This window comes from Mobula hypostoma, chromosome 6, assembly GCF_963921235.1.
Source record: "Mobula hypostoma chromosome 6, sMobHyp1.1, whole genome shotgun sequence".
Lineage (NCBI taxonomy): Eukaryota > Metazoa > Chordata > Chondrichthyes > Myliobatiformes > Myliobatidae > Mobula > Mobula hypostoma.
Genome location: NC_086102.1, coordinates 151,584,432 through 151,611,729, shown reverse-complemented (window position 1 = coordinate 151,611,729; position 27,298 = coordinate 151,584,432). Strand labels below are relative to the sequence as shown.

Here is a 27,298-nt window from a genome sequence, read left to right as displayed (position 1 = left end):
CCAAGCAGCATCTATAGGAAGAGGCGCAGTCGACGTTTCAGGCCGAGACCGTTCGTCAGGACTAACTGAAGGAAGAGTGAGTAAGGGATTTGAAAGCTGGAGGGGGAGGGGGAGATGCAAAATGATAGGAGAAGACAGGAGGGGGAGGGATGGAGCTGAGAGCTGGACAGGTGATAGGCAAAAGGGGATACGAGAGGATCATGGGACAGGAGGTCCAGGAAGAAAGACAAGGGGGGGGGTGACCCAGAGGATGGGCAAGAGGTATATTCAGAGGGACAGAGTGAGAGAAAGAATGTGTGCATAAAAATGAGTAACAGATGGGGTACGAGGGGGAGGTGGGGCCTTAGCGGAAGTTAGAGAAGTCGATGTTCATGCCATCAGGTTGGAGGCTACCCAGAAGGAATATAAGGTGTTGTTCCTCCAACCTGAGTGTGGCTTCATCTTTACAGTAGAGGAGGCCGTGGATAGACATGTCAGAATGGGAATGGGATGTGGAATTAAAATGTGTGGCCACTGGGAGATCCTGCTTTCTCTGGCGGACAGAGCGTAGATGTTCAGCAAAGCGGTCTCCCAGTCTGCGTCGGGTCTCACCAATATATAAAAGGCCACATCGGGAGCACCGGACGCAGTATATCACCCCAGTCGACTCACAGGTGAAGTGATGCCAAACAAGTTAAAGGTTTGCAGTTTTCAAGGTGCCTTGGTAGAAATTAATCAATTTCAATTTCAGACTTTAAAATAAAACAAAAATGTCCTTTATAATTAGCATACCTTGGGATCATTCATTAACATGTTGTACCATATAACAGAAGCCCAACCACTGGGCAGCTGGCTTACATTCGAGATGACCACCACAGGCAAAGAACTGGTCTGTTGTTTAAAAATAAAGAAAAATACCAGCATTAATTCAGTTCTCGGAAGTGTCATGTAATTTATGAGAAGTATGCAGTTTCTATGACTGAACTTTTCCTTTATCAATAAAATATTTGCTCTGTCAACATATTTGCTACATAAAACTAACTACTGCTGTGAAATATAATGGTAGATATAAAATACATTTAAACATACTACACAAAAGTCGAACAGGATGGATAATCATAGCTGGACATTGATGATGTGCAATGTTTAAGTATCAAATTATCCAGCAACTTGATAAAGTTGCAAAAATACATTCACCAGATGAAGTACTGTCCCCCTTGACAACAGGTATATCACTTTGGACACTGTTGGGGGAGATGATCTAACAGTGGTCAGGTCTCTGGAACTGTGACTCAGAAGGGAAGTAGGAAAGAGGTGGCACACTGTGGTGATAGGGGATTCATTAGTTAGTGGAGCAGACCGGAGATTCTGTGGGCAAGGAGATTCCCAGATGGTATGTTGCCTCCTGGGTGCCAGAGTCTGGGATATCTCGGATCAAGACCTCTGCATTCTTAAGTGGGAGGGTGAAAAGCCAGAAGTAGTGGTCCATGTAGGTACCAAAAGCTTGGGTAAGATGAGTGATGAAGTTCTGCATAGGGAGTTCAGGGAACTAAGTTAAAGGGCATGACCTCCAGGGTTGTGATCTCAAGATTTCTACCTGTGCCACGTGCTAGTGAGGCCAGAACTAAGAAAATTATACAGTTTAATACGTGGCTAAGGAGTTGGTGTAGGAGGGAGTACATAAAATTTTTGGATCATTGGGGTTTTTCCAGGGAGCGTGGGACCTGTACGGAAGGAAAGGTTTGCACCTAAATGGGAAGGGGACTAATACCCTTTCAGGAAGGTTTGTTAATACTGTATGGTGGGGTTTAAACTAGAGTTGTAAGGGGATAGGAACCGGAGTGCTAGAACAGTTGGTGGAGAGGTGTGGAGGCAGATGTTGGTAAGACAATGTTAGGAATCAAATGGTTGAGCATGGTGCAACCGGTGTCCTGAGCTGCATATATTTCAAGGCAAGAAGTATTGTAGGAAAGGCGGATAATAGTGATGAAGATGAGGTTGTTGGTTTTCAAAGAGAGGCAATGTGCAGTGAGTAGAGGGTGTTGATAGGGCAAAATTGCAGTCTACAGGATGAGTTGAAACATAAAGGAGGACAAAATTGAAGGTGTTATATTTGAATGCACACAGTATATGGAATAAGGCAGATGAACTTGCAGCACAGTTGCAGATTGGCAGGTATGATGTTGGAGGCATCACTGAATTATGGCTAAAAGAAGATTATAGCTAGGAGTTTAATGTTCAACGATACACATTGTATCAAAAGAACATGCAAGAAGGCAGAGGGGATGGCATTGCTCTGTTGGTAAAAAATGAAATCAAATCATGGAAAGAGGTGAAATAGAACATAGAACAGTACAGTACAGTACAGGCCCTTCGGCCCACAATGTTGTGCTGACCCTCAAACCCTGCCTCCCATACAAGCCCCCAACTTAAATTCCTCCATATACCTGTCCAGTAGTCTCTTAAACTTCACTAGTGTATCTGCCTTTACCACTGACTCAGGCAGTGCATTCCACGCACCAACCACTCTGAGTAAAAAACCTTCCTCTAATATCCCCCTTGAACTTCCCACCCCTTACCTTAAAGCCATGTCCCCTTGTATTGAGCAGTGGTGCCCTGGGGAAGAGGCGCTGACTATCCACTCTATCTATTCCTCTTATTATCTTGTACACCTCTATCATGTCTCCTCTCATCCTCCTTCTCTCCAAAGAGTAAAGCCCTAGCTCCCTTAATCTCTGATCATAATGCATACTTTCTAAACCAGGCAGCATCCTGGTAAATCCCCTCTATACCCTTTCCAATGCTTCCACATCCTTCCTATAGTGAGGTGACCAGAACTGGACACAGTACTCCAAGTGTGGCCCAACCAGAGTTTTATAGACCTGCATCATTACATTGTGACTCTTAAACTCCATCCCTCGACTTATGAAAGCTAACACCCCATAAGCTTTCTTAACTACCCTATCCACCAGTGAGGCAACTTTCAGGGATCTGTGGACGTGTACCCCGAGATCCCTCTGCTCCTTCACACTTCCAAGTATCCTGCCATTTACTTTGTACTCTGCCTTGGAGTTTGTCCTTCCAAAGTGTACCACCTCACACTTCTCCGGGTTGAACTCGATCTGCCACTTCTCAGCCCACTTCTGCATCTTATCAATGTCTCTCTGCAATCCTTGTGGGACACCACTAGTCACCACGCTCCAATCCGAATGTACTCCCTCCACCACAACCCTCTGCTTTCTGCAGGCAAGCCAATTCTGAATCCACCTGGCCAAACTTCCCTGGATCCCATGCCTTCTAACTTTCTGAATAAGCCTACCATGTGGAACTGTGTCAAATGCCTTACTAAAATCCATGTAGATCACATCCACTGCACTACCCTTATCTATGTGCATGGTCACCTCCTCAAAGAACTATCTCAGGCTTGTTCGACACGATCTGCCTTTCACAAAGCCATGCTGACTGTCCCTGATCAGACCATGATTCTCTAAATGCCCATAGATCCTATCTCAGAGACTTTTCCAACAGCTTTCCCACCACAGATGTAAGGCTCACTGGTCTATAATTACCCGGACTATCCCTACTATCTTTTTTGATTAAGGGGACAACATTCGCCTCCCTCCAATCCTCTGGTATGATTCCCGTGGACAACAAGGACATAAAAATCCTAGCCAGAGGCTCAGCAATCTCTTCCCTCACCTCGTGGAGCAGCCTGGGGAATATTCCGTCAGGCCCTGGGGACTTATCCGTCCTAATGTATTTTAACAACTCCAACACCTCCTCTCCCTTAATATCAACATGCTCCAGAACATCAACCTCACTCATATTGTCCTCAATCTCATCAAATTCCCTCTCATTGGTGAATACCGGAGAAGTATTCATTGAGGACCTCGCTCGCTTCCACAGCCTCCAGGCACATCTTCCCATCTTTATCTCTAATCGGTCCTACCTTCACTCCTGTCATCCTTTTGTTCTTCACGTAATTGAAGAATGCCTTAGGGTTTTCCTTTACCCTACTCATCAAGGCCTTCTCATGCCCCCTTCTTGCTTTCCTCAGCCCCTTCTTAAGCTCCTTTCTTGCTACCCTATATTCCTCAATAGACTCATCTGATCCTTGCTTCCTAAACCTCATGTATGCTGCCTTCTTCCTCCTGACTAGATTCTCCACCTCACTTGTCACCCATGGTTCCTTCACCTTACCATTCTTTATCTTCCTCACTGGGACAAATTTATCCCTAATATCCTGAAAGAGACCCCTAAACATTGACCACATGTCCATAGTACATTTCCCTGCAAGAACATCATCCCAATTCACACCCGCAAGTTCTAGCCTTATAGCCTCATAATTTGCCCTTCCCCAATTGAAAACTTTCCTGTCCTCTCTGATTCTATACTTTTTCCTGATAATGTTAAAGGCCACAGAGCGGTTGTCATTATCCTGCAGATGCTCATCCACTGAGAAATCTGTGACCTGACCCAGTTCGTTACCTAATACTAGATCTAATATGGCATTCCCCCGAGTCGGCCTGTCAACATACTGTGATAGGAATCTGTCCTGGACACACGTAACAAACTCTGCCCCGTCTAAACCCTTGGAACTAATCAGGTGCCAATCAGTATTAGGGAAGTTAAAGTCACCCATGATAACAACCCTGTTATTTTTGCACCTTTCCAAAATCTGTCTCCCAATCTGCTCCTCGGTATCTCTGCTGCTACCAGGGGGCCTATAGAATACTCCTAATAGAGTAACTGCTCCCTTCCTGTTCCTGACTTCCACCCATACTGACTCAACAGAGGATCCTGCTGCATTACCCACCCTTTCTGTAGCTGTAATAGTATCACTGACCAGTAATGCCACCCCTCCCCCCCTTCCCCCCCAATCCCTTTTAAAGCACTGAAATCCAGGAAAATTGAGAATCTATTCCTGCCCTGGTGCCAGCCAAGTCTCTGTAATAGCCACTACAACATAATTCCATGTATGTACCCAAGCTCTCAGTTCATCACCTTTGTTCCTGATGCTTCTTGCATTGAAGTACACGCACTTTAGCCCTTCTACCTTACTACCTTTACACCCTTTATTCTGTTTCTCTTTCCTCAAAGCCTCTTTATATGTTAGATCTGGCTTTACTCCATGCGCTATACTTGCAGTTCTCGCATGACCTTTATCCTCCTCTACCTCACTGTCTGCTCTAACACTCTGGTTCCCCTTGCCCTGCAAATCTAGTTTAAACCCCCCAGAGCAGCACTAGCAAACCTTCCCGCTGGGATGTTAGTCCCCCTCCAGTTCAGGTGCAACCCGTCCCGTCGGAACAGGTCCCACCTTCCCTGGAACAAGGCCCAATTGTCCAGAAACATGAAGCCCTCCCTCCTGCACCAAATCCTTAGCCACGTATTTAATTGCATTATCTTCCTATTTCTAGCCTCACTAGCATGTGGCACGGGTAGCAATCCTGAGATTGCAACCCTGGAGGTCCTGTCCTTCAACTTTGCACCTAACTCCCTAAGTTCTCTTTGCAGGACCTCCTTCTTCTTCCTAGCCACGTCATTGGTCCCTACGTGGACGACATCTGGCTGTTCACCCTCCTCTTGAGAATACCGAGAACTCGATCCGAGATATCACGGCCCTTGGCACCAGGGAGGCAACAGATCATCTGGGATTCTCGATCTCTTCCACAGAACCTCTTATCTGTCCCCTTAACTATCGAATCCCCTATCACTACTGCTCTTCTCTTTTCCCGTGTTCCCTTCTGAGCTGACGGTCGAGTCTCGGTGCCAGAGAGGCAACCACTGGAACTTGTCCCTGGTTGGTCATCCCCACCAACAGTATCCAAAACTTTATACTTATTATTGATGGGAACGGCCACAGGGGTGCTCTGCTCATTGTCTACTCCCCTTCCCTTTCCTGACAGTCACCCAGCTACCTATCTCCTGACTTTTAAGGGTGACTATCTCCCTGTAACTCCTGTTTATTTCTGCCTCTGCCTCACGAATGATCTTAAGTTCTTCCAGCTCCAGCTCCAGTTCCCTAACTCGGTTCACATCAGTCTTCACTGTGGAAGGCACTAGCAGTATGGTGGAAATTCCAGGTGTTAGGGTTCATGAAGTGTGTGAAGTTACCATTGCTAGACGGAAGGTTCTTCAAAGGTCTGAACGTATACAAGTCACCTGGATCAGATGGTGTATACCCCAGAGTTCTGAAAGAGGTGGCTGAAGAGATTGTGGAAGCATTAGTAATGATCTTTCAAGAAGCACTACTCTGGAAGACTGGAAAATTGCAAATGTCACTCTTCAAGAAGGGAGAGAGGCAGAAGAAAGGAAATTATAGGCCATTTAGCCTGACCTCAGTGGTTGGGAGGATGTTGGAATCAATTATTAAGGATGAGATCTCAGGGAACTCGGAGACACATGATAAAATAGGCTGTAGTCAGCATGGTTTCTTCAAGGGAAAATCTTACCTGACAAATCTGTTGGAATTCTTTGAAGAAATAACAAGCAGGATAGACAAAGGAAAATTTGTTGATGTGTACTTGAATTTTCAGAAGGCCTTTGATAAGGTACTTCACGTGAGGCTGCTTAACAAGTTATGTGTCCATGGTATTAGAGGAAAGATTCTTGATTTCTCAGGACATAAAGGGATACGGGGAGAAGGCAGGAAATTGGGGCTGAGAGGAAAACTGTATCAGCCATGATGAAATGGCGGAGCGGACGTAACGGGCGAAAAGACCTAATTCTGCTCCTGTTTCTTTTGGTTTTAAATAAATGATAATCTGGAAAAAGTGGATACAAACTAAAAAGCTTTGACACGCTGGCATTTGTGCTCATAATTTTTTCTGAGATATTATTTTATTTATTAACTCGATTTTAAAATAAAGCTGCAGAAAATGCTCCTTGATGATGTATCTTTATTGCCTTTGTATTTAAAATTAGGATTCCTAATAGCCAAATTCCCAGAATAGGGAAATCATCTTGCCTTCAGCATCACATGATAATGAGTAATTTTAGAAACTCTATTAAATCATTGAATTTTGCTGCACTCAAAATTGTCCTGATTCCTGTTATTATCTTGGAACAAAAACTGGGAATGGGATTGCTGGGGAAATCACCACAGTTTACTGCTTGATCACTAGATTCCATTTTCATTACTATCGAATTATTGGGGCTACAGCGGGAATAATGTTAAATTCAGTGGCTGGGAGTATGACAGTGCACAGTCACAAACTGCTGCTGGAGACTCAAGATAACAGTCACAGTCATTTGAGGTTCATTATGAAATAAAGGGATTCCGGGCAGGAGAGGGCATTGGGAACTAAAATCGCAAAGTGGGGAAAAGATTAGATTACTTTGTGAAGTCTGAAGGAGCATTCTTGCAGCTCTTCACCCCAATGAAAGTTTAAAATAACCTACTTTAATGTAGCTTCCTAAACAAGTTTCCTATGGAACTGGATTCCCTTGATAAAGTCCAGTAGCAATATCACACATAGATGCTACTGCACATCAAAATCTAGTTCAGCCTTACTGATATCCTCAAGATTAGAACTTTGAACATTGATGAAATCCTCATCTGTGTGTTGCAAGTGTTTTGCACATCTCCTAAAACCTGAAAGTTATAGACATTGAGAACAAAGCACTATATGTGTGAAGCCAAATATGCATTTCAACTGTTTTTGCCAGAAAAGAGGTGGGGGTGAAGAATTTGTCCCCCCAGTAAGTACTGTTTCCCATTTCTACTATAATTCTGGTGAATTTACATTGAATCTTCCTTTCTACAAATTTAATATCAATTCTATTCTGCCGCATGTAGCCAGTGAACTAATACTACATCTGTATGCTCACCAGTGTTTTGTATAAATGTATTATTCCTTTACTTATGCACACAGTGCTGTTGAGTTAATACAGACTTCTGCAGAATTTCTTATGGAAGGCATACTACTTGGGAAATAAGATAACATTTGCAGAAAAAAGAATTAGTTGCTGTTCAGCAGTAACAGAGTTGTAGATTTACAATGCAGATAAAGATGTTTCGATTACATAGAGGGAGCTAAAAAAAGTGCCAGTCAGAATCAGTAGAAGGTGAGAATACATAAATAGATTTCAAATGATACATGTTATCATTGTATGTTAACTAGGACTGTATGGTCGTAAACAAAATCATGTTTATATGAAGAAGATCTGAAGATTTACTGATTTGTTTCATGAATAATTCTTTCTAACTGACTTCATGGATGAGCAAAACAAGCTAGTAAAATGTGGGCCCTTCACATTTAACTCTTTGTTTAAAAGCCAATATTCCACAATAGCAAAATAATATAATGTTATTCATGGCGTCCACTGATAGAAGCTTGAATCAACTTACCTCTAAATCTATAATTAAATCTTGATGACTAAACTGTGTTTCAAAATTTATTGAATGGAGCTCCTCTGTGACAATGAGAGGACCCTGTCAATTCAAGAGATGGTGACAAGATTTAAAGAAGATGACAAACAAATTTGTACCTTCAGAAGAAGCAAAAGAAGCCTATTGTTGAATTTACTTTAATAAACGGATTAATAAGGAAAATTGTTTATTAGGTAATGAATTGGAGAAGTATCTATACTAGATAAATGTGATTGTTTAAAAGAGCCTAGATTAACTCCTAAGAAAGTACTAAAACCAGTTTCCATTTAACTTTGAAATCATATCTGTTTTAAAGCAGTATTAGGAAGTATTAGAAATACCTGAATCAAAATGAAGCAATATTTATGAAGACAAATGAGATTATGAAGTATTAATTAAATGCATCAACAGTCCTTATAAAATCTAAATTGTGCACTTGGATTTTCAGCAAGGTTCCACACATGAGGCTGATTAACAAGTTAAGAGCCCATGGTATTACTGGAAAGATTCTAGTGTGGATTGGTAAGAGGCAAAGAATGGGAGTAAAAGGAGTCTTTACTGGTTGGCTGCCATTGACTAGTAGTGTTCCACAGGGATCTATGTTGGGACTGCTTCTTTTTAATGTTATATATCTATGACTTGGATGACAGAATTGATGGCCAAGTTTATGGACAATATGAAGATAGATGGAGCAGCAGGTAGTTTTGAGGATGTAGAGAGGCTACAGAAGGACTTAGATAGAGTAGGAGAATGGGCAAAGAGGTGGTAGATAGAATACAGTGTCAGGAGTGTATGGTCATGCACTTTGGTAGAAGAAATAAAAGGGTAAACTATTTTCTAAATAGAGAGAAAATTCAAAATCTGACATGCAAAGGGACTTGGAAATCCTTGTGGAGGATTCATTAAAGGTTAATTTGCAAGTTGAGTCTGTGGTGAGGAAGGCAAATGTGATGTTAGCATTCCATTCAAGAAGATGAGAATATCAAAGCAAGGATGTAATGTTGTGGCATTATAAAGCACTGGTGGGGCCTCACTTGGAGTATTGTCAGCAGTTTTGGGCCCCTTATCTAAGAAAGGATGTGCTGACAGTGGCGATGGTTCAAAGGAAGTTCATGAAAATGATTCCAGGATTGAATGGCTTGTCACATGAAATGCATTTGATGGCACTGGGCCTGCACTAACTGGAATTCAGAAGAATGAAGGGTGACCTTATTGAAAGCTATCTAATGTTGAAAAGCCTCGATAAGGTAAATGTGGAGAGGATGTTTCCTATGCAGGGGAGTCTATGACCAGAGGACACAGCCTCAGAATAGAGGGGGTCCTTTTAGAAAGGAGATGAGGAGGAATATTTTTAGCCAGAGAACGGTGAACCTGTGGAACTCTTTGTCACAGGCAGCTGTGGGGGCCAAGTCATTGGGTATATTTAAGGCAGAGGTTAATAGATTGTTGATTAGTCATCGCATGAAGGGATATGGGGAGAAGGCAGGAGATTGGGGCTGAGAGAGAAAATGGATCAGCCAAGATGAAATGGCGGAGCAGACTCGATGGGCTAAGTGGCCTAATTCTGCTCCCATATCATATAGTCTTATGGTCAAAACAAAGAACCGCAGCAGCTTGGAGTAGTGAAAGATCTTTTAATGCCATAGTTTTTGAAACAAGATTAAAAAAAATACTTTTATGTCACCTTCAATGACTTTTGGACATGTCAAAGCAATTACTTTGAAATGCTTTGTCGTGAAGTTGGGAATGTGGCAACCAATTTACTTATTGGTCATCCCCCCCAACAAAAAAGTAAATTCATTATGACCTTGTAACTTAGTTTTTGTAATATTGATTGAACAATAAATACAGGATACCAGAAAATTCCCCTGCTACTCAAAATAAATTCTTGGCAGTATTTACATCTAGAGTACTTGAGAAGATTGACTTGGCCCCAGTATTAACGTCTTATCTGAAACTCAGTTATATCTGACGTTATTGGTCACTTTGTAACTAGACAATAATATAATTTACTATCTGCCATAGTAAAAATCACAGTTTTTGTACAGAACTTCACTGAAATATTTAACTTTCTTGGCTTTGTATCTAGTTGATGCTTTACAAAAATGCTGTTCCACTTATCTGACTGCTTAAGTGAAACTTACCTAATATCAAAAAATTAGAAAATTTTACCTCATTTCCTTTAGTTCCTGCTGATGACTTCTGTTCTTTAAGTTGCTGTCAAAATATGTGAATATTAAATTAGTATTTTTTCCACCTTTCTCCTGGAGGTTTTCATTTATATAATATTTCATTTTAAGTTCTGTGACTATTATGTAATTTAGCACTTCTTGTGAGCCACATTCTACTATCACAGAATGAGTAATTTGTTTACTTCTTCTATATTAGAAAGCAACACTGACGTAAAAGATCAGCAACAATGTTTGTTTTTTTTTACACATTGGGTGTTTGAGTTTTTAATGAGTGGGTTTTTAAAATGGGTTCTATTGGGTTTCTTTGTTTTGTGGCAGTCTGCAAGAAGATGAATCTCAAGGTTGTACTTTCATAATAAATATACTTTGAACTTTGAACTGGAATGGTAGAAAATATCTGAAGTGTTAAATGGTTTATCCTTGCTTCTATTTCTCATCCTCTTATGGATGAATTACTTCCAACATATGGTTCCTTGTTTACCGTACTTTCTAATATGGCCATTGGGGTTTCCTATCCAATCTTCTCATAATCTCAAATAAATTGTCAATTGTCCACCCTTTTTCCAAAGAAAAGAACACTAGCCTAAGCAATCTTTTACTACAACTAAAACTCTGGCAAGAGTTTTGAAAATATCTTTTATACCCTTTCTGAATTTGGAGACAAATTAATTCAAACTTAAATGTACAAATTATGACGTGACCAAAATTGTATGCAATTAAAGTGTAGCCCCACTAGTGTTTTATTCAGTTCCAGCATAAATGCATATTTTGTGATAGGTAAATGAAGAAATTTATATTTTTGTCCTTTCCAAGCCATCTTACGTATTTACATATCCTGCTATCTTCAGGAATCTGTGGACATGCTATTTGACATGTCTCCCTACACTTCTCAATATCTTCCATGTCATGTCTTTGATAATCTTTTTACCTCCATCACAAGTTCATTACCTTATAAAAGAAAATATATAATTCTCTGGATTAATTAATATTTGATCTGTTTGCATCTACCTGACTATTTTGTGACATTTGCATACAGAGTACATCCTTCTTTCAAGGAATTAACCACAGTTTTTTTAAAATCCCCCTGCAAACTTCTCAATCTGCCTCTTGAATTTAGGCTGAAGCCACTGATATACTTCACAAAAAACAAAGACTCTAGTAGAGCATTGCTGAACCAAGCAGGAAGCAGCCTTTCCATCACTGAAGTACCTGCCAACTTCTTGCTTCCTGTTGCTGTGCCAATTTTGGACAAAACTTGCCAAATCCATTTGGGGCCCATGGGTTTTTAATTTTCTGATCAGCCTTGTGTGCGCAACATTGGCAAAATCCTAGTTCCAGTTTATGCAGATTACATCAAGGGTTAACCACAATGATAGTTCTTGTTACTTCCTCAAAAATTCTAAGAAGTGATTGAAGTATGACCTTTCTTTCATAAATTCATTCTGAATGGCTTTTATTTATTTCCATCTTTCAAAACACTTTATACAGTGCCTTAGAGCTACAGCCAATAATTTTCCCACAGAAATGTTATCTGCCCTACAGTTATTCTGACTGTCCCTTTCTACAAACAATAATACATTTCTTCTTGTTAATTTCTTAGGTGGACCACAGTTGAAAATAAATTGGTTTGTGACTTTGAGGAGTGGAAGCTGCCTGTTTCATTTCTTTTAACCTGGGCTGGCTGTTGCATGCCGCACACCAGTCAGACCTGGCAATGTAATGTCTTGGGCCTACGGTCAAAACAACTGGAGACCAGAGTTTGATGCTTGAACTTACTCAAATGTGGACACACACATACCCCCATTAAACCCCTTCCTCCATCAACTTTCCACCACTAATTCATTCCCTTCCTCTTTCCCTCTCACTGTTCTGTACTCTCAAAAAATCTCACCAGCTGCTTTGTGAAAAGGAACAGGAGAAGAGAAAGAGAATTATCTGTGGTGTCCTAAATTTATCTTGATCTTTGCTATCAACAGACGGATCAACAAGGAAGATGATCAGTAATACCCGTTCCTACACATTTCACCATTTTGGATTAAATAAATGTGCAATCAAAGTAATTTTTCCTTTAGCAGAAACTGTGAGAAACTATAATAAATTCACCACACTGTTTACCAGACACTCTCCACATACCCTTTGTCACACATAATTGCAAACAATAATTGGCCATAAATATTAAACACGATATGACAACTAGCACAGTGAGATCAGCCTCTCCATTCAGAAGCTTAAACCATTTCGGATCATATCAATATCTTGACCTGCAACGCCACCAGTGCAAGCAATTATACAAGTACCCTAACTGTAGCAGAACATTCATGCATTAGCAACAGACAATAATTTCCTCATAACATGTAAATGTATACCTCATTCCTTATTTTAGAAGGCCCTTAAATGGGAGAATCCAGAGCTAGTTTACTATTTAAAAATAAAGTGCTGCCCACTTAAGACAGATACAAGGCAAAACCTTTTCTCTCAGTAGGTCAGTAATCTTTGGAATGCTTGTTAATGGGTTTTTGAATATTTTTAGTTCAAAGATTCTTAATAAGCAATGATGTGAAAGATTATCAGGGGTAGATAAATGCAGATTTAAGGTTATAGACCAATCTGTGGTGATCTTTTTCAAGGTTAAGTTCAAGATTAATTATCATTCAACGATACATGAATACAGTCAAACAAAACAACATTCCACCAGGGACAAGGTACAAAACATACCCAGCACGAGGAACACACAGCACATTCAAGACAGCAAGCAAACACAGAGCCACACAAAAAAATATAGCCCAGGTCCCTGTTTGACATGTCCTGCAAATTGTTGGTGCGGTTCCCAGCAGTCCGCAGATGAACGCACGCATGCAATCCAGCTTGTCATTCCACCAATCGAACACTGGAGAGCAGCACCAATGTGAGAGACCAGTCCCCAACCGAGCATGGACGTCGTGCTACACTGCCTCCAGTGTCTCCTCTCCTGGACTGCAGCAACAGGCAAGCCCACGGCCTGAGGTCTAGTCCTCGCTACGACTGAGACCATGCAGCTCCTCCACCATCTGTCACACCAACAAACAAAGGAAACAGGCCTGCGGCATCTTACAGGGTTTTAGGATCACAAGAGAAACGTCGAAGGCAATCACCCGCCATTACTCTGCACGCCGCCGTCGTGTACCAACTCCAATGCCTTCTAGTAGCAGGCAGCACCACTTCCGCACCAGCTCCTCCGTCAACGGGCAGGTCGCTGATGGGGTAGACCTGCGGTACCCGAAGTTCTTAAAGACCAGCCTTGTCTTGCGCCAGTAAAAGTAGAAGAACAGTTTAAAAAAAAATAAAAAAAGTTTAAAAATGGTAAAAGCATAATGCCCCTGAGAGGCTACTGTGTCCAAGCGTACTGCCATCTTATCGGTCTTCTATTAAATGACAGAGCAGTCTTGAACGGCTGAAAAGTCCCAGCTCCTAATTCATGGTATGAATTTCACTGCCAATTCACTTAACATTTTTTCCAACCCTCTCACATCATGCCAAAAAGTAAGGAGGACTGGAAAATAACACTGTGATTTACTCCATTGCTTCCTTAGAAATATTTCATTTAACTTTGAGGACACTAGTTTGACAAATGTTTAACTAATATTTCCTCTACCATTGTTTATTTTATCCAATATTTCTTATTTCACCTCTTTATTATTCCTATGTGATTGCAATGTTCTTATGAAGCCAGAATCAAAATAACCATTGATGATCTTTTGTCTTTTGCCTCCAAAGAAATGACTGAATGGAACCAGTATTTCTTTTGCTATTTATTCGCTGGGTTCTTATGGAGAGCTCTTATGGGATGTCCTCGTCAGGCTTGGCTGTCCCAATAAATTTGTTAACATCCTCCGCCAGTTCCACGATGGGATGACTGCTCGGGTGACCATAGGAGGACAAGAGTCCGAGCCCATCCTTGTACGCACAGGGGTGAGTGCCAGCGCCAGTGCTCTTTAACATCGTCCTCTTGTGTGTTACCAAGCTTCTCCACAACAAGATTGAGCGGTGTGGCAGTGGACGTCAGATTAGATGGCAACTTCTTTGACATCAGGAGGCTTCATGCAACCACCAAACTCCGTAGAGAGTGGGTCCTGGAGCTGCAGTATGCAGACGACGGTGGTCTTGTGATTCATACTCTGGAGGATCTTCAGACTGTCCTTGCTGTGGCGGTAGAGCGTACAGCAGGATGGGGCTGACTGTCAATACCACCAAGACAGAAGTGGTTTGCCAATGGAGTACCAGTGTCCCACCCACTCTACCTGCCTTCACTGTTGGTGATGAAAAGCTGTCAGTAGTGCCATTTTTCAAATATCTGGGGAGCATTCTCTCTGAGGATAGCGGCATTGACAACGACATCCAGAGCCACATTAAACAGGCACCAGCTGCCTTTGGGAGACTTCGACGTAGAGTCTTTCAGAACAGGAGCCTTCGTCCCTCCATAAAGGTCACCGTATACCAAGCGGTCGGTGTCACCACCCTCCTTTATAGCTGTGAAGCTTGGGTAAACTACAGCCGTCACATCAAGTCCTTGGAGCGCTTCCACATAAGCTGTCTCCAGTGCATCCTGGGAATTACCTGGCGTGAGCGGGTGCCTCACACTGAAATACTTGTAAAGACCAACTGCAGAAGGATTGAGGCCATGATTACCCAGCGTCAGCTGCAGTGGCTGGGGCACGTGATAAGGATGCCCCCATGTCGGCTACCCCGCAGATTGTTATACGGCCAGCTACATCGTGGTCAAAGCTCAGCTGGAAGGCCGAAGAAGCGCTATAAGGATCAGACGAAGAATGCTTTAAGGAAGTGCAAGATCAGACCCGAGGACCTGGAGGATGTTGCTGCTGACAATACCACTTGGCAACAGCTGTGTAGGGACAGGGTTCATATTCTGGAGATAGAAACAACAACCAGAAGACAGCAGAAGAGAGCCAGGAGAAATGCAGCCGTGGTTGCCACCACTACTACATATACACGTTCCACCCGCAATAGAGGTTGTGGGTCCAGGATAGGACTGTTTATTCATTAAAGATCTCACCGTTAAAGGAGTGGGATTTCGACGGACAACCGAAGAAGATTCTCTGGGTTAATAGACAGTATTTATAAAACATTCTTGTATTTTCTTTGACTTTTTTCTCTCACATACCATACTTTCATTTCACTCCTGATTTTTTAATGTTCGTTTGGGCTTTCTGCAATACTGAGTTCCTGGTGTTTGAAGCAAGCTTCTCTTTTCTGCTCAATCCTGCCTCGTATGCTCCATGGGATACAGAATCATGGGGAAGTTTATTCCTTAGTGATACTGGTTAAGAGAAGAAGGCAAACAGCATCCCAGGCTCTGTCTTTCACATCTGTGCTTTCAGTACTTTGTCTTTTTTTTCTTCAACGTCCACCATAGTTGAAAGGGCTCTCAAATGCGCCCCCTCTGTTTCTGCACCATACTTTCACACATGAATAGAGTTCTCAGTATTCTCTTTGTTCACCATTAGTTTCCACATTTGAAGCGTAATCCTCTCTAATTTTATATTAAGATGTCACCTTCAGTATTCCTCACATCACTTTCTGAGGGCACTTTCCATGCAGCTGCAACCAATGAAGCACTTACAATTTTACCTCTTCGTTTGTCACCATTCAGGGATCTTTCCAGATAATGCTACAATTCATTTACGCTCCTAATTGTCATAAGGCAGTAGCTGGGTACAGACCCAAGCACAAGACACAGACACTGAAGTACTAGGAACAGGAGTAGGATACAGGGTGAGGGCAAGGACATGGACAGGAAAACCGGGAACCCAAAATAGGACTGGTCAAAAGAGCTAGGAGCCCGGGCTTGGACTCCGAGGCAGAGACCGGATGAGGACCCAGTACCTGGGTCTTGCCTCTGGCTCGGACCCCAGAACGAGGCAAGGACGAGGCTTGACAGGCAGGAGACTTGAGGCGAGGCGAGGCGAGGAAGGAGACTTGAGGTGAGGTGAGGCGAGGCAGGAGACTTGAGGCGAGGCGAGGTGAGGCGAGGCAGGAGACTTGAGGCGAGGCAAGGCTTGGCAGGAGGCAGGAGACGAGGCGAGGCGAGGCTTGGCAGGAGGTGGAGTCTAGAGGCGAGGCGAGGCTTGGCAGAAGGCAGGGGACGAGGCAAGGCGAGGTTTGGCAGGAGGCAGGAGGCTTGAGGCGAGGCGAGGCTTGGCAGGAGGCAGGAGACGTGAGGCGAGGCGAGGCTTAGCAGGAGGCAGGAGACTTGAGGCGAGGCCAGGCGAGGCTTGGCTGGAGACATGAAGTGAGGCGAAGCTTGGCAGGAGGCAGGAAACTTGAGGCGAGGCGAGGCCTGGCAGGAGACTTGAGGTGAGAAGAGGCGAGGTGAGGCGAGGCTTGGCAGGAGACTTGAGGTGGGGTGAGGCTTGGCAAGAGACTTGAGGCGAGGTGTGGCAGGAGACTTGAGTCGAGGTGAGGCGAAGCTTGGCAGGAGACTTGAGGTGAGGCGAGGCTTGGCAGGAGACTTGAGGCGAGGCGAGGCGAGGCTTGGCAGGAGGCAGAAGACTTGAGGCGAGGCTTGGCAGGAGACAGGATGCAGGAGACTTGAGATGAGGCGAGGCTTGGCAGGAGGCAGGAGACTTAAGGCAAGGCAAGGCTTGGCGGGAGGCAGGAGACGTGAGGCGAGGCCAGGCTTGGCAGGAGGCAGGAGACTTGAGGCGAGGCAAGGCAAGGCTTGGCAGGAGACTTGAGGCGAGGCGAGGCTTGGCAGGAGACTTGAGGCGAGGCGAGGCCTGGCAGGAGACTTGAGGCGAGGCGAGGCCTGGCAGGAGACTTGAGGTGGGGTGAGGCTTGGCAAGAGACTTGAGGCGAGGTGTGGCAGGAGACTTGAGTCGAGGCGAGGCGAAGCTTGGCAGGAGACTTGAGGTGAGGCGAGGCTTGGCAGGAGACTTGAGGCGAGGCGAGGCGAGGCTTGGCAGGAGGCAGAAGACTTGAGGCGAGGCTTGGCAGGAGACAGGATGCAGGAGACTTGAGATGAGGCGAGGCTTGGCAGGAGGCAGGAGACTTAAGGCAAGGCAAGGCTTGGCGGGAGGCAGGAGACGTGAGGCGAGGCCAGGCTTGGCAGGAGGCAGGAGACTTGAGGCGAGGCAAGGCAAGGCTTGGCAGGAGACTTAAGGCGAGGCGAGGCTTGGCAGGAGACTTGAGGTGAGGCGAGGCTTGGCAGGAGACTTGAGGCGAGGCGAGGCCTGGCAGGAGACTTGAGGCGAGGCGAGGCCTGGCAGGAGACTTGAGGTGAGGCGAGGCCTGGCAGGAGACTTGAGGCGAGGTGAGGTGACGCTTGGCAGGAAACTTGAGGCGAGGTGAGGCTTGGCAGGAGACTTGAGGCGAGGCTTGACAGCAGACCTGAGGTGAGGCAAGGCAAGGCTTGGCAGAACTTGAGGCGAGGCGAGGCTTGGCAGGAGGCAGGAGACTTAAGGCAAGGCAAGGCTTGGCGGGAGGCAGGAGACGTGAGGCGAGGCCAGGCTTGGCAGGAGGCAGGAGACTTGAGGCGAGGCAAGGCAAGGCTTGGCAGGAGACTTGAGGCGAGGCGAGGCTTGGCAGGAGACTTGAGGTGAGGCGAGGCTTGGCAGGAGACTTGAGGCGAGGCGAGGCCTGGCAGGAGACTTGAGGCGAGGCGAGGCCTGGCAGGAGACTTGAGGTGAGGCGAGGCCTGGCAGGAGACTTGAGGCGAGGTGAGGTGACGCTTGGCAGGAAACTTGAGGCGAGGTGAGGCTTGGCAGGAGACTTGAGGCGAGGCTTGACAGCAGACCTGAGGTGAGGCAAGGCAAGGCTTGGCAGAACTTGAGGTGAGGCGAGGCTTGGCAGGAGGCAGGAGACTAGACGCCAGGCTTGGCAGGAGGCAGGAGACGAGGCGAGGCCTGGCAGGAGACATGAGGCGAGGCTTGGCAGGAGACTTGAGGCAAGGCAAGGCGAGGCTTGGCAGGAGGCTTGTGGCGAGGCAAGGCTTGGCAGGAGGCAGGATACTTGAGGCGAGGTGAGGCGAGGCCAGGCAGGAGACTTGAGGCGAGGAGAGGCTTGGCAGGAGATTTGAGGCAAGGCGAGGCGAGGCTTGGCAAGAGGCAGGAGACAAGGCGAGGCTTGGCAGGAGGCAGGAGACATGAGTTGAGGCTTGGCAGGAGGCAGGAGGCAGGAGACTTGAGGTGAGGCAAGGCTTGGCAGAAAGCAGGAGGCGAGGCAAGGCTTAGCAGGAGGCAGGAGGTGAGGCGAGGCTTGATAGGAGGCAGGAGACTTGAGGCGAGGCTTGGCAGGAGGCGAGAGACTTGAGGCGAGGCGAGGCTTGGCAGAAGACTTGAGGCGAGGTGAGGCTTGGCAGGAGACTTGAGGTGAGGCGAGGCTTGGCAGGAGGCAGGAGACTTGAAGCGAGGCTAGGCCTGGCAGGAGACTTGAGGCAAGGCGAGGCTTGGCAGGAGGCAGGAGACTTGAGGCGAGGCGAGGCGAGGCCTGGCAGGAGACTTGAGGCGAGGAGAGGCTTGGCAGGAGACTTGAGGCAAAGCGAGGCGAGGATTAGCAGGAGGCTTGTGGCGAGGCGAGGCTTGGCAAGAGACTTGAGGCGAGGTGAGGCAAGGCTGGGCAGGAGGCAGGAGACGAAGCGAGGCTTGGCAGGAGGCAGGAGACTTGAGGTGTGGCCAGGCTTGGCAGGAGGCAGGAGGTGAGGCAAGGCTTAGCAGGAGGCAGGAGGCGAGGCGAGGCTTGGAAGGAGGCAGGAGACTTGAGGCGAGGCTTGGCAGGAGGCAAGAGACTTGAGACGAGGCGAGGCCTGGCAGGAGACTTGAGGCGAGGCTTGGCAGGAGACTTGAGGCAAGGTGAGGCGAGGCTTGGCAGGAGGCAGAAGATTTGAGGCGAAGCTTGGCAGGAGGCAAGAGACTTGAGACGAGGCGAGGCCTGGCAGGAGACTTGAGGCGAGGCTTGGCAGGATACTTGAGGCGAGGCGAGGCGAGGCCTGGCAGGAGGCTTGTGGCGAGGTGAGGCTTGGCAGGAGACGAGGCGAGGTGAGGCAAGGCTTGGCAGGAGGCAGGAGACTTGAAGTGAGGCGAGGCTTGGCAGGAGGCAGGAGGCGAGGCAAGGCTTAGCAGGAGGCAGGAGGCGAGGCGAGGCTTGGCAGGAGGCAGGAGACTTGAGGCGAGGCTTAGCAGGAGGCAAGAGACTTGAGACGAGGCGAGGCTTGGCAGGAGACTTGAGGCGAGCTGAGGCTTGGCAGGAGACTTCAGGTGAGGCGAGGCTTGGCAGGAGGCAGGAAATTTGAAGCGAGGCTAGGACTGGCAAGAGACTTGAGGCGAGGCGAGGCGAGGCCTGGCAGGAGACTTGAGGCGAGGAGAGGCTTGGCAGGAGATTTGAGGCAAGGCGAGGCGAGGCTTGGCAGGAGGCTTGTGGCGAGGTGAGGCTTGGCAGGAGATGAGGCGAGGTGAGGCAAGGCTTGGCAGGAGGCAGGAGAAGAGGCGAGGCTTGCCAGGAGGCAGGAGACTTGAGTTGAGGCTTGGCAGGAGACAGGAGGCAGGAGACTTGAAGTGAGGCGAGGCTTGGCAGGAGGCAGGAGGCGAGGCAAGGCTTAGCAGGAGGCAGGAGGCGAGGCGAGGCTTGGCAGGAGGCAGGAGACTTGAGGCGAGGCTTGGCAGGAGGCAAGAGACTTGAGGCGAGGCGAGGCTTGGCAGGAGACTTGAGGCGAGCTGAGGCTTGGCAGGAGAGTTCAGGTGAGGCGAGGCTTGGCAGGAGGCAGGAAATTTGAAGCGAGGCTAGGCCTGGCAGGAGACTTGAGGCGAGGCGAGGCCTGGCAGGAGACCTGAGGCGAGGCAAGGCAAGGCATGGCAGAACTTGAGGCGAGGCGAGGCTTGGCAGGAGGTAGGAGACTAGACGCCAGGCTTGGCAGGATGCAGGAGACATGAGGCGAGGTGAGGCGAGGCGAGGCCTGGCAGGAGACTTGAGGCGAGGAGAGGCGAGGCCTGGCAGGAGACTTGAGGCGAGGCTTGGCAGGAGACTTGAGGCAAGGCGAGGCCAGGCTTAGCAGGAGGCAGGAGGCAGGAGACGAGGTGAGGCCAGGCTTGGCAGGAGGCAGGAGGCGAAGCAAGGCTTAGCAGGAGGCGAGGCGAGGCTTGGTAGGAGGCAGGAGACTTGAGATGAGGCTTGGCAGGAGACTTGAGGTGAGGCGAGGCTTAGCAGGAGACTTGAGGCAAGGCGAGGCGAGGCTTGGCAGGAGGCAGGAGACGAGGCGAGGCTTGGCAGGAGGCAGGATACTTGAGGCGAGGCGAGGCGAGGCCTGGCAGGAGACTTGAGGCGAGGAGAGGCTTGGCAGGAGACTTGAGGTAAGATGAGGCGAGGCTTAGCAGGAGGCTTGTGGCGAGGCGAGGCTTGGCAGGAGACTTGAGGCGAGGCGAGGCGAGGTGAGGCTTGGCAGGAGACTTGAGGTGAGGCGAGGCTTAGCAGGAGACTTGAGGCAAGGCGAGGCGAGGCTTGGCAGGAGGCAGGAGACGAGGCGAGGCTTGGCAGGAGGCAGGATACTTGAGGCGAGGCGAGGCGAGGCCTGGCAGGAGACTTGAGGCGAGGAGAGGCTTGGCAGGAGACTTGAGGCAAGATGAGGCGAGGCTTAGCAGGAGGCTTGTGGCAAGGCGAGGCTTGGCAGGAGACTTGAGGCGAGGCGAGGCAAGGCTTGGCAGGAGGCAGGAGACTTGAGGTGAGGCTTGGCAGGAGGCAGGAGGCAGGATACTTGAGGTGAGGCGAGGCTTGGCAGGAGGCAGGAAGCGAGGCAAGGCTTAGCAAGAGGCAGGAGGCGAGGCGAGGCTTGGTAGGAGGCAGGAGACTTGAGGCGAGGCTTGGCAGGAGGCAGGAGACCTGAGGCGAGGCGAGGCGAGGCTTGGCAGGAGACTTCAGGCGAGGTGAGGCTTGGCAGGAGGCAGGAGGCGAGGCAAGGCTTAGCAGGAGGCAGGAGGCGAGGCGAGGCTTGGTAGGAGGCAGGAGACTTGAGGCGAGGCTTGGCAGGAGGCAGGAGACCTGAGGCGAGGCGAGGCGAGGTGAGGCTTGGCAGGAGACTTGAGGTGAGGCGAGGCTTGGCAGGAGGCAGGAGACTTGAAGCGAGGCTAGGCCTGGCAGCAGACTTGAGGCGATGCAAGGCATGGCCTGGCAGGAGACTTGAGGCAAGGCGAGGCGAGGCTTGGCAGGAAGCTTGTGGCGAGGCGAGGCTTGGCAGGAGACTTGAGACGAGGCGAGGCAAGGCTTGGCAGGAGACACGAGATGAGGTGAGGCTTGGCAGGAGGCAGGAGACTTGAGGTGAGGCTTGGCAGGAGGCAGGAGGCAGGAGACTTGAGGTGAGGTTTGGCAGGAGGCAGGAGGCAGGAGACTTGAGGTGAGGCGAGGATTGGCAGGAGGCAGGAGGCGAGGCGAGGCTTGGTAGAAGGCAGAAGACTTGAGGCGAGGCTTGGCAGGAGGCAGGAGACTTGAGGCGAGGCTTGGCAGGAGACTTGAGGCGAGGTGAGGCTTGGCAGGAGACTTGAGATGAGATGAGGCTTGACAGGAGGCAGGAGACTTGAAGCGAGGCTAGACCTGGCAGGAGACTTGAGGCGATGCGAGGCAAGGCCTGGCAGGAGACGAGGCGAGGCGAGGTGTGGCAGGAGACTTCAGGCGAGGCTTGGCAGGAGACTTGAGGCGAGGCGAGGCTTGGCAGGTGACTTGAGGCAAGGCGAGGCGAGGCTTGGCAGGAAGCTTGTGGCGAGGCGAGGCTTGGCAGGAGACTTGAGACGAGGCGAGGCAAGGCTTGGCAGGAGACACGAGATGAGGTGAGGCTTGGCAGGAGGCAGGAGACTTGAGGTGAGGCTTGGCAGGAGGCAGGAGGCAGGAGACTTGAGGTGAGGTTTGGCAGGAGGCAGGAGGCAGGAGACTTGAGGTGAGGCGAGGATTGGCAGGAGGCAGGAGGCGAGGCGAGGCTTGGTAGAAGGCAGAAGACTTGAGGCGAGGCTTGGCAGGAGGCAGGAGACTTGAGGCGAGGCTTGGCAGGAGACTTGAGGCGAGGTGAGGCTTGGCAGGAGACTTGAGATGAGATGAGGCTTGACAGGAGGCAGGAGACTTGAAGCGAGGCTAGACCTGGCAGGAGACTTGAGGCGATGCGAGGCAAGGCCTGGCAGGAGACGAGGCGAGGCGAGGTGTGGCAGGAGACTTCAGGCGAGGCTTGGCAGGAGACTTGAGGCGAGGCGAGGCTTGGCAGGTGACTTGAGGCAAGGCGAGGCGAGGCTTGGCAGGAGGCAGCAGACTTGAGGCGAGGCTTGGCAGGAGGCAGGATACTGGAGGCGAGGCGAGGCGAGGCCTGGCAGGAGACTTGAGGCGAGGTGTGGCAGGAGACTTGAGGTGAGGCGAGGCTTGGCAGGAGACTTGAGGCGAGGCGAGGCCTGGCAGGAGACTTGAGGCGAGGCGAGGCCTGGCAGGAGACTTGAGGTGGGGTGAGGCTTGGCAAGAGACTTGAGGCGAGGTGTGGCAGGAGACTTGAGTCGAGGCGAGGCGAAGCTTGGCAGGAGACTTGAGGTGAGGCGAGGCTTGGCAGGAGACTTGAGGCGAGGCGAGGCGAGGCTTGGCAGGAGGCAGAAGACTTGAGGTGAGGCTTGGCAGGAGACAGGATGCAGGAGACTTGAGATGAGGCGAGGCTTGGCAGGAGGCAGGAGACTTAAGGCAAGGCAAGGCTTGGCGGGAGGCAGGAGACGTGAGGCGAGGCAAGGCAAGGCTTGGCAGGAGACTTGAGGCGAGGCGAGGCTTGGCAGGAGACTTGAGGCGAGGCGAGGCCTGGCAGGAGACTTGAGGCGAGGCGAGGCTTGGCAGGAGACTTGAGGCGAGGCGAGGCGAGGCTTGGCAGGAGGCAGAAGACTTGAGGCGAGGCTTGGCAGGAGACAGGATGCAGGAGACTTGAGATGAGGCGAGGCTTGGCAGGAGGCAGGAGACTTAAGGCAAGGCAAGGCTTGGCGGGAGGCAGGAGACGTGAGGCGAGGCCAGGCTTGGCAGGAGGCAGGAGACTTGAGGCGAGGCAAGGCAAGGCTTGGCAGGAGACTTGAGGCGAGGCGAGGCTTGGCAGGAGACTTGAGGCGAGGCGAGGCCTGGCAGGAGACTTGAGGCGAGGCGAGGCCTGGCAGGAGACTTGAGGTGAGGCGAGGCCTGGCAGGAGACTTGAGGCGAGGTGAGGTGACGCTTGGCAGGAAACTTGAGGCGAGGTGAGGCTTGGCAGGAGACTTGAGGCGAGGCTTGACAGCAGACCTGAGGTGAGGCAAGGCAAGGCTTGGCAGAACTTGAGGCGAGGCGAGGCTTGGCAGGAGGCAGGAGACTAGACGCCAGGCTTGGCAGGAGGCAGGAGACGAGGCGAGGCCTGGCAGGAGACATGAGGCGAGGCTTGGCAGGAGACTTGAGGCAAGGCAAGGCGAGGCTTGGCAGGAGGCTTGTGGCGAGGCAAGGCTTGGCAGGAGGCAGGATACTTGAGGCGAGGTGATGCGAGGCCAGGCAAGAGACTTGAGGCGAGGAGAGGCTTGGCAGGAGATTTGAGGCAAGGCGAGGCGAGGCTTGGCAAGAGGCAGGAGACAAGGCGAGGCTTGGCAGGAGGCAGGAGACATGAGTTGAGGCTTGGCAGGAGGCAGGAGGCAGGAGACTTGAGGTGAGGCAAGGCTTGGCAGAAAGCAGGAGGCGAGGCAAGGCTTAGCAGGAGGCAGGAGGTGAGGCGAGGCTTGATAGGAGGCAGGAGACTTGAGGCGAGGCTTGGCAGGAGGCGAGAGACTTGAGGCGAGGCGAGGCTTGGCAGAAGACTTGAGGCGAGGTGAGGCTTGGCAGGAGACTTGAGGTGAGGCGAGGCTTGGCAGGAGGCAGGAGACTTGAAGCGAGGCTAGGCCTGGCAGGAGACTTGAGGCAAGGCGAGGCTTGGCAGGAGGCAGGAGACTTGAGGCGAGGCGAGGCGAGGCCTGGCAGGAGACTTGAGGCGAGGAGAGGCTTGGCAGGAGACTTGAGGCAAAGCGAGGCGAGGATTAGCAGGAGACTTGAGGTGAGGCGAGGCTTGGCAGGAGGCAGGAGACTTGAAGCGAGGCTAGGCCTGGCAGGAGACTTGAGGCAAAGTGAGGCTTGGCAGGAGGCAGGAGACTTGAGGCGAGGCGAGGCGAGGACTGGCAGGAGACTTGAGGCGAGGAGAGGCTTGGCAGGAGACTTGAGGCAAAGCGAGGCGAGGCTTGGCAGGAGGCAGGAGACTTGAGGCGAGGCGAGGCGAGGCTTGGCAAGAGACTTGAGGCGAGGTGAGGCAAGGCTGGGCAGGAGGCAGGAGACGAAGCGAGGCTTGGCAGGAGGCAGGAGACTTGAGGTGAGGCTTGGCAGGAGGCAGGAGGCAGGAGACTTGAGGTGAGGCCAGGCTTGGCAGGAGGCAGGAGGTGAGGCAAGGCTTAGCAGGAGGCAGGAGGCGAGGCGAGGCTTGGAAGGAGGCAGGAGACTTGAGGCGAGGCTTGGCAGGAGGCAAGAGACTTGAGACGAGGCGAGGCCTGGCAGGAGACTTGAGGCGAGGCTTGGCAGGAGACTTGAGGCGAGGCGAGGCTTGGCAGGAGACTTGAGGCAAGGTGAGGCGAGGCTTGGCAGGAGGCAGAAGATTTGAGGCGAAGCTTGGCAGGAGGCAGGATACTTGAGGCGAGGCGAGGCGAGGCCTGGCAGGAGGCTTGTGGCAAGGTGAGGCTTGGCAGGAGACGAGGCGAGGTGAGGCAAGGCTTGGCAGGAGGCAGGAGAAGAGGCGAGGCTTGCCAGGAGGCAGGAGACTTGAGTTGAGGCTTGGCAGGAGACAGGAGGCAGGAGACTTGAAGTGAGGCGAGGCTTGGCAGGAGGCAGGAGGCGAGGCAAGGCTTAGCAGGAGGCAGGAGGCGAGGCGAGGCTTGGCAGGAGGCAGGAGACTTGATGCGAGGCTTAGCAGGAGGCAAGAGACTTGAGGCGAGGCGAGGCTTGGCAGGAGACTTCAGGTGAGGCGAGGCTTGGCAGGAGGCAGGAAATTTGAAGCGAGGCTAGGCCTGGCAGGAGACTTGAGGCGAGGCGAGGCGAGGCCTGGCAGGAGACTTGAGGCGAGGAGAGGCTTGGCAGGAGATTTGAGGCAAGGCGAGGCGAGGCTTGGCAGGAGGCTTGTGGCGAGGTGAGGCTTGGCAGGAGACGAGGCGAGGTGAGGCAAGGCTTGGCAGGAGGCAGGAGAAGAGGCGAGGCTTGCCAGGAGGCAGGAGACTTGAGTTGAGGCTTGGCAGGAGACAGGAGGCAGGAGACTTGAAGTGAGGCGAGGCTTGGCAGGAGGCAGGAGGCGAGGCAAGGCTTAGCAGGAGGCAGGAGGCGAGGCGAGGCTTGGCAGGAGGCAGGAGACTTGAGGCGAGGCTTGGCAGGAGGCAAGAGACTTGAGGCGAGGCGAGGCTTGGCAGGAGACTTGAGGCGAGCTGAGGCTTGGCAGGAGAGTTCAGGTGAGGCGAGGCTTGGCAGGAGGCAGGAAATTTGAAACGAGGCTAGGCCTGGCAGGAGACTTGAGGCGAGGCGAGGCCTGGCAGGAGACCTGAGGCGAGGCAAGGCAAGGCATGGCAGAACTTGAGGCGAGGCGAGGCTTGGCAGGAGGTAGGAGACTAGACGCCAGGCTTGGCAGGATGCAGGAGACATGAGGCGAGGTGAGGCGAGGCGAGGCCTGGCAGGAGACTTGAGGCGAGGAGAGGCGAGGCCTGGCAGGAGACTTGAGGTGAGGCTTGGCAGGAGACTTGAGGCAAGGCGAGGCCAGGCTTAGCAGGAGGCTTGTGGCGAGGCGAGGCTTGGCAGGAGACTTGAGGGGAGGCGAGGCAAGGCTTGGCAGGAGGCAGGAGGCAGGAGACTTGAGGTGAGGCCAGGCTTGGCAGGAGGCAGGAGGCGAAGCAAGGCTTAGCAGGAGGCGAGGCGAGGCTTGGTAGGAGGCAGGAGACTTGAGATGAGGCTTGGCAGGAGACTTGAGGTGAGGCGAGGCTTAGCAGGAGACTTGAGGCAAGGCGAGGCGAGGCTTGGCAGGAGGCAGGAGACGAGGCGAGGCTTGGCAGGAGGCAGGATACTTGAGGCGAGGCGAGGCGAGGCCTGGCAGGAGACTTGAGGCGAGGAGAGGCTTGGCAGGAGACTTGAGGCAAGATGAGGCGAGGCTTAGCAGGAGGCTTGTGGCGAGGCGAGGCTTGGCAGGAGACTTGAGGCGAGGCGAGGCAAGGCTTGGCAGGAGGCAGGAGACTTGAGGTGAGGCTTGGGAGGAGGCAGGAAGCGAGGCAAGGCTTAGCAAGAGGCAGGAGGCGAGGCGAGGCTTGGTAGGAGGCAGGAGACTTGAGGCGAGGCTTGGCAGGAGGCAGGAGACCTGAGGCGAGACGAGGCGAGGCTTGGCAGGAGACTTCAGGCGAGGTGAGGCTTGGCAGGAGGCAGGAGGCGAGGCAAGGCTTAGCAGGAGGCAGGAGGCGAGGCGAGGCTTGGTAGGAGGCAGGAGACTTGAGGCGAGGCTTGGCAGGAGGCAGGAGACCTGAGGCGAGGCGAGGCGAGGTGAGGCTTGGCAGGAGACTTGAGGTGAGGCGAGGCTTAGCAGGAGACTTGAGGCAAGGCGAGGCGAGGCTTGGCAGGAGGCAGGAGACGAGGCGAGGCTTGGCAGGAGGCAGGATACTTGAGGCGAGGCGAGGCGAGGCCTGGCAGGAGACTTGAGGCGAGGAGAGGCTTGGCAGGAGACTTGAGGCAAGATGAGGCGAGGCTTAGCAGGAGGCTT

The 27,298-nt window shown here is 50.6% G+C and overlaps 1 protein-coding gene across 3 annotated transcripts in view; it reads right to left on the bottom strand.

The window, feature by feature from the left end:
• LOC134348501 (signal transducer and activator of transcription 4-like) overlaps positions 1-27,298 on the bottom strand; it is a 237,459-nt gene that overhangs the window by 38,612 nt on the left and 171,549 nt on the right. For all 3 annotated transcript variants that reach the window (XM_063051973.1, XM_063051974.1, XM_063051975.1), the window contains 3 exons: positions 10,526-10,570; positions 8,333-8,416; positions 772-870 (listed from right to left, as the gene is read on the bottom strand). In XM_063051973.1, the coding sequence (XP_062908043.1) occupies positions 772-870; positions 8,333-8,416; positions 10,526-10,570 (228 nt within the window). The remainder of the gene's footprint in view (positions 1-771; positions 871-8,332; positions 8,417-10,525; positions 10,571-27,298) is intronic.